This window comes from Littorina saxatilis, linkage group LG1 (genome assembly GCF_037325665.1).
Source record: "Littorina saxatilis isolate snail1 linkage group LG1, US_GU_Lsax_2.0, whole genome shotgun sequence".
In the NCBI taxonomy this organism is placed as follows: Eukaryota; Metazoa; Mollusca; class Gastropoda; order Littorinimorpha; family Littorinidae; genus Littorina; species Littorina saxatilis.
This window is the reverse complement of record NC_090245.1, coordinates 105,104,859-105,119,781: the sequence shown is the minus strand read 5'-3', so window position 1 is coordinate 105,119,781 and position 14,923 is coordinate 105,104,859. Positions and strand designations below refer to the sequence as shown.

Here is a 14,923-nt window from a genome sequence, read left to right as displayed (position 1 = left end):
AGAGAAAAATAGTCATACACATCTAATGCCTTGAACCCCGGCGTCAGATACGCAACATTACGTAATGATGATTTGACTGATTCTAAAATATTGTGTTCGTGATTTGACCAAAGCAAATAACCCCTCAAAGACAGCATCCTTCCGGTGTAAACCATAGCCGAAATTCGTCCCGGATTTTACAAGCGCTATAACAGCATCCTTCCACTCAAACACGTCATTTTCTCAGCCTGTTTTTTTTCTGAGCTGAAGTCTTCCATGGGGGTTACTGAATAAGATCAATTTCGTGTCATTTCACGCATGTGAAACTTTTGTAAACATACACCTGCCCAACCAGGTTCGCCTGGGAGTCAGAAAAATGATCAACGGTCAAGGTTTATATTTATAATCTTACTTGTTAGTTTTGCAATGACCCGTTGATATTATAATGAATGGACCAGAAGACCTATTTTCCCTAATATTCGCTTTATTCCTGAATATCATGCAGCCACCTTGTATGAGTCAAATAAGTCGAAGCAGGATGGATCTGCAAGCCAAATATATGGAAATCGTAACTGCGTCGATGTGTAAACAAAGAATATGGCAGTCAAAATAGAATTGCTTAAATACGTGCCAGTCGAAAGAGCATTGCTCTTCTAGCCAAATGGATGGCAGTAGACACGGTAGTGATATGTTAGCAAAATAATGGCAGTCAGAACAGCATTGATCTGTGAGCCAACTAAATTATGTATGGCAGTCGAAACAGCAAAGGTCTGTCAGTGAGTCAAATATATGGCAGTCGCAACAAAACTGGGCTGTGACTGATACAGACTATGGCAGTCAAAACAGCAATGATCTGGGGGCCAACAGGCTATGCATATATTGCAGTCGAAACGATCTGTCATTCAAATATATGGCAGTCGCAACGAAACTGGGCAAATAACTGCAGTCAAAACACAGCTTTTGTGATCGGCGAACCAAACTACATACGGCAGTCGATACAGCATCATTTGATGTGTATTTGAGTCAAATATTTGGCAGTCGATACAGCACCGAGCTGTGAGTTAAACGGTATGGCCGTCGAAACAGTAATGGTCGTGTAACTTGCAATTTGCTGGACGAATGAAAGACAACGCCGAGAAAAGATAATGCATCGTGACTGTGACTTTAAACTGAAGCTACTTCGCCGAAAAGCAGCTTAGTGCGGCAGGGTTTGTTACTGGTTTGCTGTCCATGCACTTCCTCTAAAGAGCATTAACTTCTTGAGTGATTAGCCTAATTGAAGCAACAACAACAAACTTTTTTTTAAGCTCTGAAGGATAATAACTAAGGTTGACTGTAGCCATTGACTGATCGGGACAGTCGAGGAAAACTAACGCTTTCGTTATGACAAAATGACAAACTGAAACACAAATAATCAATCGCCACGAAGGCGGGGAAAGACTTAGGCCTAAAGCTTTCAATCAGTTGCCATAATATCGCAATAGCTGGCCGTCTTCCATGATTCGGTAAGTTGACATCAGTCCATGGCACTTCAAGTTAACGTCGAGTCACAATGTATTCAAAGTCAAATTGACACTGGGACACGTAACCTTAGGTAAAAGCCGGCTAGGCCGTTATACCCTCAGTGTTTAGCCGGGTCAGTTTCCACGGCCACCCCGGCCAAAGTCAGTTTTCCCAACTCAGGTTATGCCTTGTACATATATGTATTACACCTCAGCGGATTGTGAAGACTTTAATGAATAGCACTTGATTAATGCCATGTTTGATCGGTATATGTGTCTAGCCATGAATGCAACGCTCTTGTCTGGGTAACAACAACATTTTGAGTACGTATTACGTGTTTACGCGTCAACAGTATCTGACGACTGAGTCTGACACAACTGACCCAGACTGAGGGGAACTGTACTGATGTACAACGCCTCACACAGCGGCCAATTAGTCACTCTACACTCTTTGCTCTTAGTGCCGGTTGGCTGTCCCACGGTAGTGTCGAAAACAACTGAAACCAAACAACACAAAGCATAAAGAAAACAAAACGAAGGCCAAAACTGAAACATGCAAAGAAGTGTAGAAAATACTGCGGGTCCCTTTTCAGTGAAGGCTGTGTCGCAACTCAGTGGCGGCGGTGTGGTCCACAATCGGTAGGCCTATAGAAAAAACAAGTCGCGAAAGGCGAAATTACTACATTTAGTCAAGCTGTGGAATTCACAGAATGAAACTGAACGCACTGCATTTTTTCACAATGACCGTAGTCCGCCGCTTGTGCGTAACGGAGTGAAACTGACGAGCCTGTTTAGCGCGGTAGTGGTTTCGCTGTGCTGCATAGCACGCTTTTTATATTTAGTCAAGTTTTGACTAAATATTTTAACATCGAGGGGGAATCGAAACGAGGGTCGTGGTGTATGTGCGTCTGTCTGTGTGTGTGTGTGTGTGTGTAGAGCGATTCAGACTAAACTACTGGACCGATCTTTATGAAATTTGACATGAGAGTTCCTGGGTATGAAATCCCCGAACGTTTTTTTCATTTTTTTGATAAATGTCTTTGATGACGTCATATCCGGCTTTTCGTGAAAGTTGAGGCGGCACTGTCACGCCCTCATTTTTCAACCAAATTGGTTGAAATTTTGGTCAAGTAATCTTCGACGAAGCCCGGGGTTCGGTATTGCATTTCAGCTTGGTGGCTTAAAAATTAATTAATGACTTTGGTCATTAAAAATCGGAAAATTGTAAAAAAAAATAAAAATTTATAAAACGATCCAAATTTACGTTTATCTTATTCTCCATCATTTGCTGATTCCAAAAACATATAAATATGTTATATTCGAATTAAAAACAAGCTCTGAAAATTAAATATATAAAAATTATTATCAAAATTAAATTGTCCAAATCAATTTAAAAACACTTTCATCTCATTCCTTGTCGGTTCCTGATTCCAAAAACATATAGATATGATATGTTTGGATTAAAAACACGCTCAGAAAGTTAAAACAAAGAGAGCTACAGAAAAGCGTGCTATCCTTCTTAGCGCAACTACTACCCCGCTCTTCTTGTCAATTTCACTGCCTTTGCCATGAGCGGTGGACTGACGATGCTACGAGTATACGGTCTTGCTGAAAAATGGCATTGCGTTCAGTTTCATTCTGTGAGTTCGACAGCTACTTGACTAAATATTGTATTTTCGCCTTACGCGACTTGTTTGTACCTCTCTTGGTTTAAACAATGTTTTATTAAATCAAACATTTAACTTTCTGAGCGTGTTTTTAATCCAAACATATCATATCTATATGTTTTTAGAATCAGGAACCGACAAGGAATAAGATGAAATTGTTTCTAAATCGATTTCGGAAATATAATTTTGATCATAATTTTTATATTTTTAATTTTCAGAGCTTGTTTTTAATCCAAATATAACATATTTATATGTTTTTGGAATCAGGAAATGATGTAGAATAAGATGAACGTAAATTTGGATCGTTTTATATAAAACAAATTATTACAATTTTCAGATTTTTAATGACCAAAGTCATTAATTAATTTTCAAGCCACCAAGCTGAAATGCAATACCGAAGTCCGGCCTTCGTCGAAGATTGCTTTACAAAAATGTCAATCAATTTGATTGAAAAATGAGGGTGTGACAGTGCCGCCTCAACTTTTACAAAAAGCCGGATATGACGTCATCAAAAGTATTTATCGAAAAAAAGAAAAAAACATCCGGGGATATCATTCCCAGGAACTCTCATGTCAAATTTCATAAAGATCGGTCCAGTAGTTTGGTCTGAATCGCTCTACACACACACACGCACAGATGAAGAATAAAATAAAAGTAATTTTGGATCGTTTTATACAAAATTAATTTTAATTACAATTTTCAGATTTTTAATGACCAAAGTCATTAATTAATTTTTAAGCCTCCATGCTGAAATGCAATACCGAAGTCCGGCCTTCGTCGAAGATTGCTTGGCCAAAATTTCAATCAATTTGATTGAAAATTGAGGGTGTGACAGTGCCGCCTCAACTTTTACAAAAAGCCGGATATGACGTCATAAAAGACATTTATCGAAAAAATGAAAAAAAACGTCTGGGGATATCATACCCAGGAACTCTCATGTAAAATTTCATAAAGATCGGTCCAGTAGTTTACTCTGAATCGCTCTACACACACACACGCACAGACACACACACACACACACACACATACACCACGACTCTCGTCTCGATTCCCCCCTCTATGTTAAAACATTTAGTCAAAACTTGACTAAATGTAAAAAGTAAGCCAGTGTCAGTTTGTGTGGGTGGTATCCTTTTCTTTAAACTTGTCAGTCAACAAACTTGATCTTTCTCGGCTTATTTCCCAGTTGGGAACGTTCCTTTTGAATGAGTTTCCACCTACGGAATTGTTTGCCTGCTGCACCATCAAAAACATCCGATTCGAAAATTGAGGAGGAAACAAATTCTAGCTAAGCAGTCCCATAGCTGAATGGCCAATCCCACACTCAATGCGAACACTCTCAATTGCGCACAAAACCGGGAACGGGGCTAACCGGCACTAATCACGTGACTTTCCTGGCCGACAGCGCGCGAGTAGCAGACGGCGTTTGATCGTCGACTCGTCCACACTGTACACAGAGCGAGGATGGAGAATTACCACGTTCTTTACCAAGCTGTTGCAGCATTGTGTCTCACATGCTGTGGTCTTAGTAATGCCTCGTAAGTGCTATGGATTATTTTTTGTATTTTGTGCCCTTCGTACTTGTGTGTATTTTGGATTTTCCTTCGCAGCATCGACGCAGTCAAGTTTCTTCTGTCCAGTGACCCCCTCCCCTCCTCTTCCTCCGTTCTCTTCTGGTTCTCTGACTTGATTTGTGGAAGAAGTTTCCGATGTGCGGTGTCGACACACACTAAAGTTGAATGGTGGGACAAAGAACTTATTGATTCGGATTGGAAGTTTTCCTCTAAATCAGTGGAGAATATTACGGGAGCTGACTCCTCCTCTTCCGACTCGCAGGCTGAACTGGAATGGAAACAGGAGTCCGTGGCTGTCCGGATACCTTGCCGCGGCTTTGGGATGGCTGGATTTTGTTGTTGTTGATGATCATTATCGTTCCATTTACTTTTGTCTCTTTGCATCTTTCATTTGTCTTGTTTTTCTTCTTCTTTTTATATTTAGTCAAGTTTTGACTAAATATTTTAACATCGAGGGGGAATCGAAACGAGGGTCGTGGTGTATGTGCGTGCGTGTGTGTGTGTGTGTGTGTGTGTGTGTGTGTGTAGAGCGATTCAGACTAAACTACTGGACCGATCTTTATGAAATTTGACATGAGAGTTCCTGGGTATGAAATCCCCGAACGTTTTTTTCATTTTTTTGATAAATGTCTTTGATGACGTTGAGGCGTTGACGATGAAAGTTGAGGCGGCACTGTCACGCCCTCATTTTTCAACCAAATTGGTTGAAATTTTGGTCAAGTAATCTTCGACGAAGCCCGGGGTTCGGTATTGCATTTCAGCTTGGTGGCTTAAAAATTAATTAATGACTTTGGTCATAAAAAATCGGAAAATTGTAAAAAAAAAAAAAAAATTATAAAACGATCCAAATTTACGTTTATCTTATTCTCCATCATTTGCTGATTCCAAAAACATATAAATATGTTATATTCGGATTAAAAACAAGCTCTGAAAATTAAATATATAAAAATTATTATCAAAATTAAATTGTCCAAATCAATTTAAAAACGGCGAAGTCGGCTACCCGGCGAAGCGGGTATTCATCTAGTATATATATATATGTAGATAGATTTATATATACACAGAATTCAAGAAACTCTTTTTCCTCTGCACCACTCCACACTAAGACTTTAAAATTGGCAATCTAGTGGCTGTTCCGCATGGCGTCTGGCATTATGGGGTTAATGCTAGGACTGGTTGGTCCGGTGTCGAATAATGTGACTGGGTGAGACATGAAGCCTGTGCTGCGACTTCTGTCTTGTGTGTGGCGCACGTTAAAATTAATGTCAAAGCAGCACCGCCCTGATATGGCCCTTCGTGGTCGGCTGGGCGTTAAACAAACTCTCTGATAAACTCAGACTCTCTCTCTCTCTCTCTCTCTCTCTCTCTCTCTCTCTCTCTCTCTCTCTCTCTCTCTCTCTCTCTCTCATACACACACAGTAACAACGACATGATTGTAGCTGAGATCTGTCAGCTTGGACTAACAGTTGCATTTGCAGAGTGTTTGTCTCCTTAGAACTGGTCAGCAGTACACATAAATGATTCAGGTTGTCAAGGGACTTTGTTTCCCAGCTAATTGCCTTTGACATGGGGCCTGTTACAGAGGACACTCGCCCATTACTGAAAATCCCATCAGAGAATTGGGCTCATTTGGACTTGGAGTGGCGGACAGCAGTAAACTGAACCTTCCAGAAAGAGGAGGAATGCCCGAATGGCATATCTTGCAATTTCAGTTTTCTTTTATTCCTTGAATTTGACAGCATCATGAATGTGCCTGTCTAGTACATACAAGATCTCATGTTGGTTGCCTTTACCTTAACAATGGAGTGCGCCTCATAAAAGTGGCCACAAAAGTAACTGCAATTTTGGAAAGTTAAGAAACCTTCCCATCTTTCCCCAACCATGAAAAGGTTTGGCGGCTGTGCAAAATTGATGAATTTCTTTTCGCAATCTAAAATATAAGATTTGGCATTCTTCCAGCGTTGAACAACATCCCTGCAAGAACAAATTAGCCAATGGTTTCCAACTTCTGAGACTTAGTGACAGTGGAGTCGAGAAGTAAATTTCAAGTCTGACTTTGGAGGTACTAACTGACCAAACATTTGTATCCCACGCTTAGTTTTCCAGCTGAGACCAGGAGGAAAGCTCCATCCCTTGAGAAATTATGAGTGTTTGCTGGGTTTCTATAGCTAGAGACAGCTGCACCAGCAAAGTCTTGCCCAGTCCAGGTAATTGGGTGGCTGTGCTGGGGTTAAACCCTTAAATGTCACCTTTGGTACATTTGGGAAGTAGGCGTGCTTTGTTACTGTTACTAGCCTCTAAGTGCCATTCCCCCTATGGTATTACACGCTCTCGCAAACTTTTAAGCATGTGGTACAGCTATCTCGCGCGAGCTGCAAAAGACGAGGTTTGACGTTCTTGCGACGTTCAAAGCATACAAAGAGTGTCTCATGGATATCTCGCGAGAGCTGCTCAGATGCCGAAAAGGGTATATTGAGTTTAACGTGAAGTTTATTACGAGTACGATATTGTATTATACTTGGTGATATTGCTTACTGGTATTCTCTTTTGTTAATGTTGGTAAGACTAAGAGGCAGAAGTAAGAATGCCATTTTACTTTGTTCCTGCTTTGCAAATTATATTGTGAAATCCTACTGTGCATTTGCCCTGCACCAACATCCACCCCGCCCACCCCACCTTTTCTCCCCTACCTTCCCACATGCAGTTGCAAAAATAATCCCTCAGGATGAAGATGAGTATTCTGTCAGGGTGTCACTAGTTTCAGCACAAATTTGTATGTAGGTATTTATAGCCTCATGCACTATCACATCCAGATACATTATTATATGTTTTTCTCTTTAGCATAGGATTTGAGAATGCACGTGTATGCTTTTTAATTTCATGTCGATAGACTGCCTGATAATATATTCAATAGAATTTACGGATGTGGGACATTAAGATGATGACATGTGACCCGTCCTCAGAGCAGAAATGGCGTGTGATTGAATGAGTGATTGTGATATATATATATATACTAGATGAATACCCGCTTCGCCGGGTACGGCTGCGCCGGGAAGAAGTCGAGCCGAATACCCGGCTGCGCCGGGGACCACCGCACAGAGGAAGGGAGACAAACGCGGCTGAAAACACTGGAGAAGATAAGGAAGAGTTACTGGGAATGGATCCAGAGAAAAACCAAAATCGGTTCAGCGCTGCGCGCTGAGAGCATGTGTTGAAATATCTCATCGATGAGGTTGTGTCCGGGGTGTAGCTGAATACGGACTCCAAATTTGAAAAAGATCCACCGAGAACTTTGGCTGTGCATCGCGGACACACACACACAGACAGACAGACAGACAGACACAAGTCGTATATGTATATATATACATAGATAGATAGATATACTGATATTGACACCTGTTGCATAATGTTCTTCTTGTAGGCCCACCTTGATACCCCCAACTCCCCCAGCCCCATCACAGATGGGGGGAGAAGAGCTGGGGTACCTGCTGACCATGCCACAGACACTGCAGGCAGGTTCTAGGGAGCAGTACTGTGTGACCCTGCAAGGCAACGCCCAGGATACGACCATCACCTTGGAGCTCTTAGAGGTCGAAAAGGGCATTGTAGATGAGTTCACCCACACTTATGTTAATGGTGAGAGTTTCTTTCTTCTTCTTCTATTTTGTGAATACTGTATTATGTATACCCGGGATGAGAGGTGGAAAAGAGAGTCTTTCTGGATTACAAAATTAAAAACTTTGGTGCCGAGTGGACTCAATTCTGATCCGTAAACACTCTTTTACAGCTTTCGTTTAGACCATGCAATTTGTGTTTGTGTGTGTGTGTGTCTGTGTGTTAGAGAGAAAGAGGGAGAGAGATAGTATAAGAATTTGTCATCGAAGATGGTTGTCCGAATGTTTATCAAAAGTCCATGAGCATGAAGATGTCTAAATCTTAGTGTATCTTCTGTATCGGTCTTCGAATACATCTACAGTGGAGTCCGGGTACAACGAATCTCAAGGGAGATACATTTTAGTTCGTTATATCAGTAATTCGCTGTATAGTTTTCAACCCTAAATGGCCTTAAGACAAGTTTTCCGACTCACCTTCAAATGATCGTCCCATCGATCTTTCCTTGGAGAGTACAATCTCTGCATGTTTTCAACATCTTCATAATATAATCCATAGAGGCATAGTTCAAATTCACAATTTTAGAAGTAAAATTTAAAAAGTCGTGTAAAAGCATGTACATGTACATTCTGATCAATCTCCGATTTCATGGTGTCCCAGTTCTGGTGCATGTACTACCCTGGCCAAGTTTCCTCTCAAGACATCAAAGAGACTGCCCCATAGGTTAAACTCCCCACTGACCGGGGTGCAGGAAGTGTTTCCTCTCTCATATGAAAGGGGAACCACCTCTCATAGCTAAAACTGGGTCAATGACCCCTGGGAAGAAGGTCAGTGTCTATAAACAAGACCACCCAGCTATCACAATGGACCTGCTTTTGATCTCGCCTCACACAGATCGTTGTAGCCTTGTGACTTTTTAGAGCACAGTCTTAGCTTAGCAGCTGATTGGAATAGTGAAAACACAGCGGCGGTGGCTGTTCCGTGCACCTCCCGCTGTTTGTTCAGAGTTCGCTCATGACGCGATGTGCACTTGTGTTTGTGTATTTTTGTCTTTGGAGACAATTATTGACATCAGTTCGTTGTAGCCTTGTGACTTTTAGAGACAAAACGGCTCTGGGGCGATGAAAACGTGTTTGTTATAAAAGGGGTTCGTTATGCAAATGAGTTCAAAAGGTTCGTTGTCGGAAAGTAACAAGTAAGAAATAGAAGGCTGTCTGCCGGGAAATCAATGGCAGTTCGTTAAAAGCGGGATTTTGTTATACCCAGGTTCGTTATAGCTGGACTCCACTGTAGTTGCGATACATTATTGTTTATCTATTCTGTCCGAAGGGTTAAGTGTTGTATCTTTATGCAAACCTTTGGCATAAAAAAATGCGTTAAAGTACTTATGCATAAGTGAAGAGACATTGGAATGATAATTTTGCCTGTTCACGCGAAAAAGTATCCATTTTGTTCGAACTTTGAAATTACGTCACCAGCGACGAATACGTCACTACAAGATAGGTATACCTTTGACGTAATAACTTTGGAATTCGCACGTGTACATTTGTTTTGATTACAATCAAAACGAAAGTAGATCTAAGCTTGAATGTAAATGTTATCTTTGAAATATGTGACCCTCCACCACGGAGTGAGTCACATGTCACCTCGCGCGGTTCTGCGCTAGGCTTAATATAAGTCCGGGGGGACTGTGGTAACAGTGTGAGGCCTGAGGGTCACCTTAGTCACAGGCTTATAACTCGAAAGATTTTCGCTCTTTTCTAAAACAGTTTTCACCACTGGATAGAGCATAAAAGTTAAACACTCTTCAGGAAAATGTAAAAATATGAAAATCATGCAAAGGTGACATGCGACTCATTCCGTGGTGGAGGGTCACATATTTGCTTTGTGATTCGTAACTGAAATAACCATGGTATTGTGTTGCTTAGTAATTGATGCATTAATTTGCAAATTAATTGAGCTGGAACATAGACCAAGCTATGTGTATGTATTATATATACATGTACATTTAAAATGAAACATTAAGCAATGACAGTATTAAAGTTGAATAGCTTGTTGATAATTCTAAAGCTTTGTGTTTGTTCTGTAAATCATTGAGAAAGATTAAAATTCAGACGCTTTAAATTGACAAATTAAAGTTTCTGACACGTCCGAACTGTGTTGATGTTTACATACATGTGTACTAAATAATGTATGCCAACCAGCATGCTTACAAATGAGATGTGTGGCGTCATTTGTTTGTTTTACTGAGCTGGAAACTCGTGTGTAAAATATATTAATATTTGTTGGAAGTGTGCACCCATTCTTGTATGCAGTCTTGCTGTCATATATATAATTGACAGAAACTTCAAGGGTGTCTGAATCCGATGTGATAGTTAGTTAATTTTTATAAGTACATGTACACACTTCAACTTCACAAATCTATTGAGTTGAAAATTTGACATTTTCCTGTTTTTAAACTGCATGTTAGAAGCTTTCTGAAGGCAGGTTAAAATAATCATTGAAATTCATCCGCATTAATGCGGGAGGAAGTCGTTACATCCAGTTTTCAACGATCACTTTTATTTGGCAGGTGAAAGTCAGTGCAACACTTTCACAGTGCCAAATGAACCTGGCACCTACGAGGTGAACCTGCAGGATGACACCCGCACCCTTGCCACCTCCCAGGTGCAGGTGCTGGGAAACAACCTCATCACCTTTGTACAGACTGACAAACCCATGTATAAACCTGGCCAGACAGGTGAGTTAATTTGTGAACAGATCCAATTTTCGCTCTTGCTTGAGTTATTTGTTTAAAATAAACTTTGCATGACATGTTTGCAATTTGAATAGTCTGACAAACTATGCCTGTGTTCTTGCTCACTTAGTTCTCTGTTGTGTGTTTTGTGATTGAATTAGTGACCCATAATATGGGGAAATTTTTTTGAGGTGATAGATTAGAAAATTGTATTACTGTCTCCCATCCAAATAAATAAGGATTTTTGTATTGTGAGTGTTTCAGTTGTAAATAAAAGGTTTTGAGTGTAACATGGACATTTTAGTTCAATTATATCTCCCAATTTTTTTCTTAACCCAGTACCCCTTGATGAGAATCCAACTTATCTGTATGGAGGGAAGCATGCAGAGCTGAAAGGAAAATTAATGATCATTGTATTGCATTGTGGAAGGGACAGAAATGCAAGTGGAAGAGAACCTAATAGCTAGCGGGTGCTACTGGGCATTTAACCTACACGGGACCACGCAGTTGGACTATACAGTCCGGATTATGTGGTCGACATGTGCGACGTCCCGTAGGCGAATTAGTATCCCGTCTTCGTTTTACATTCAAACACAAAATGATTAAAAACTTTTTAAAATAAAGAAGATTTCAAGCCTTTTTGGAAATAAATATGTATGTACATTTTTCTATCAGTCAAATTCAGGATACTGACGATGACAAGAAATCTACGCGCAAGAGTTGGAGAGGTATGATGTTTTTCCTTCTAATTTCCCGTGTGACTATACTGTATCTAGAATATTGTGGATGGATTCAATCTGCATAATAGAGATGGACAGTAATGGATGTGGTATGGGTGTTTAGTGGTGATAATAAAAGATAATCAGTGTATTTATTTATACATACATGTACGTGTGTTTGTATTTGTACAGAAAAGGGGATTGGGAGCAGCTGCAAGCGGGGGGGGGGGGGGTCTATTTTTTGTTAGCTACAACAACGTCTGTAGGAAATGTGTTTGATTTTGATCTTGTCCCTTTTAGTTTTAATCTCACTTTCTTGCAGATTGAGACAGTTTTTATCAAAGATCCAAACTCATTCAAAGTGAAGCAGTACAAAAATGTGGAATCAGAAGGTGAGTAGATTTGACAGTTTTGTAGGCAAGTTGTAAATGTAATACCGGCCGCGTGATCGGGAGGTCAAGGGTTCGAACCCCGGCCGGGTCATACCTAAGACTTTAAAATTGGCAATCTAGTGGCTGCTCCGCCTGGTGTCTGGCATTATGGGGTTAGTGCTAGGACTGGTTGGTCCGGTGTCAGAATAATGTGACTGGGTGAGACATGAAGCCTGTGCTGCGACTTCTGTCTTGTGTGTGGCGCACGTTATAATTATGTCAAAGCAGCACCGCCCTGATATGGCCCTTCGTGGTCGGCTGGGTGTTAAGCAAACAAACAAACAAACAACAACAACAAAAACTTACTATTGAGGTTGTGCAGGGTAGCATCAGACCTGCTGAAGTATTGATGCTATCCTCTATTTTTCCAATTGCAGTCTGAATGCTATGACCTAAAAAGAGTTTCAAGAAAACACAAGTAGGATGTTCTATAAACTGTTCCTGCATGTTGTAAACTTAAAAGATAATCTTCTTCTTCTTCTTCTGTGTTCGTGGGCTGAAACTCCCACGTACACTCGTGTTTTTGCACGAGTGGATTTTTACGTGTATGACCGTTTTTACCCTGCCATTTAGGCAGCCATACGCCGCTTTCGGAGGAAGCATGGTGGGTATTTTCGTGTTTCTATAACCCACCGAACTCTGACATGGATTACAGGATCTTTTCCGTGCGCACTTGGTCTTGTGCTTGCGTGTACACATGAAGCGGGATAAGCCACTAGCAGGTCGGCACATAAGTTGACCTGGGAGATCGAAAAAATCTCCACACTTAACCCACCCGCGGCCAGGATTTGAACCCTCGACCTTCTGATTAAGAGGCCGACGTCTTACCACCCCGCCACAGCGCCCATTTCATCATACTGTACTTTCATCATACCATCCTGAAGAAGGCAGTTTATCGCTGCCAAAATATTGATGAAGAATAACCAAACTTGCTTTCCTGTTGTGTCCTCTTTTTGTTTAGATAATAACATTGTATGAAATAGTATAATTATCATTGTTGGAGCATAATTATCAGCGTCAAACTGTACATGTGGGAGATTAATATATACATATGTAGTGTGTTTGCTGAAGTAACTTTTTGTACAGATCTCTTATTTTCAGTGGAGGAATTAAGTTTTACATTTTTTACCTGCATGCTGAACAAAAATTGAAACTGAATATATATATATATATCTTTTTGAGTCACTTGAGAAAAAGTGACTCTATGTAATCGGTCAGTGTTAGTCTGTCCGGCCGGCCGTCCGGCCGGCCGGCCGTAGACACCACCTTAACGTTGGACTTTTCTCGGAAACTATCAAAGCGATCGGGCTCATATTTTGTTTAGTCGTGACCTCCAATGACCTCTACACTTTAACGATGGTTTCGTTGACCTTTGACCTTTTTCAAGGTCACAGGTCAGCGTCAAAGGAAAAATTAGACATTTTATATCTTTGACAAAGTTCATCGGATGTGATTGAAACTTTGTAGGATTATTCTTTACATCAAAGTATTTACATCTGTAGCCTTTTACGAACGTTATCAGAAAAACAAGGGAGATAACTAGCCTTTTCTGTTCGGCAACACACAACTTAACGTTGGGCTTTTCTCGGAAACTATAAAAGTGACCGGGCTCAAATTTTATGTGAACGTGACTCATTGTGTTGTGAATAGCAATTTCTTCCTGTCCATCTGATGCCTCATATAATATTCAGAACTGCGAAAGTGACTCGATCGAGCGTTTGCTCTTCTTGTTTCACTTTATCTTCAGGGATGGCCAGCCTAGAATTCCAGCTAATCAGTGACGCAAAACTTGGCACATGGGCTATCGAGGTGACAATGGATGGGGAAGTAACGACGCAGCACTTTAAAGTGGAAGAATATGGTGAGTTGTCTTTGTTTCTCACAGTAAATGTCCTACTGCTGGACTATATGATGGTATCAAATCAGCGTAACTGTTTTCGATCCTTTTTTTGTTGTTGAGAGTTTACTGTAGTGTAGTTCAGTATACTAGATATGTATAAATGTGTCCGCCGTCGACCCCATCATCATCAAGGGCGAACCAGTCGAGATGGTGGATACCTACAAGTATCTGGGCACCATCATCGACAACCAGCTCGACTGGTCGCCAAACGTGGACGCCGTGTGCAAGCGGGCAAACCAGAGGCTCTTCTTCCTGAGGAAGCTGCGGCAGTTCCACGTCAACCCACAGATCCTCCACCTCTTCTACCAGGCGACTATTCAGAGTGTCGTCTCCTTCAACCAGCTCTGCTACCACAGCAGTGCAAAGAAAGGCGACATGGAAAGGTTGGAGAAGATTGTGAAGAGAGCAGGCTCCATCATTGGCTCTGAGCTTCAGCCTCTCAGCACTCGATTCCCGAGTGTGGCGCTGAAGAAGCTGAGCATGATCCGCTCTGACGACCGCCACCCTCTGCACCAGGCGCTCGCATCGTGCGAGCCCACGCGTGAGTCATCACGCCGTTTGGGGTGCTGGCGGGCCAGGACGAACCGAATGAGGGACTCGTTCCTCCCGATGGCTGTACGACTCTACAACCAGTCCCTGTGAATGTGACAGTATGCTAGATAGACTTGAGTGCTGTGAAATTTGACTGTGAGGACTATGGGTGATGTGAACTGTGATGTGAGGACTATGGGTGATGTGAACTGTGACTGCGGAAGGACAATGAGTGCTGTGAACTGTGACTTGGAGGACTATGGGTGATGTG

The 14,923-nt window shown here is 41.3% G+C and overlaps 1 protein-coding gene across 3 annotated transcripts in view; it reads left to right on the top strand.

Annotated features, from left to right (window-relative positions):
• Positions 1–4,556: 4,556 nt before the first annotated feature.
• LOC138948762 (alpha-2-macroglobulin-like protein 1) overlaps positions 4,557–14,923 on the top strand; it is a 77,506-nt gene continuing 67,139 nt past the window's right edge. For all 3 annotated transcript variants that reach the window (XM_070320373.1, XM_070320380.1, XM_070320389.1), the window contains exons 1-6: positions 4,557–4,686; positions 8,144–8,358; positions 10,907–11,074; positions 11,747–11,799; positions 12,113–12,182; positions 13,969–14,082. In XM_070320373.1, the coding sequence (XP_070176474.1) occupies positions 4,613–4,686; positions 8,144–8,358; positions 10,907–11,074; positions 11,747–11,799; positions 12,113–12,182; positions 13,969–14,082 (694 nt within the window). In that variant the 5' untranslated portion in view covers positions 4,557–4,612. The remainder of the gene's footprint in view (positions 4,687–8,143; positions 8,359–10,906; positions 11,075–11,746; positions 11,800–12,112; positions 12,183–13,968; positions 14,083–14,923) is intronic.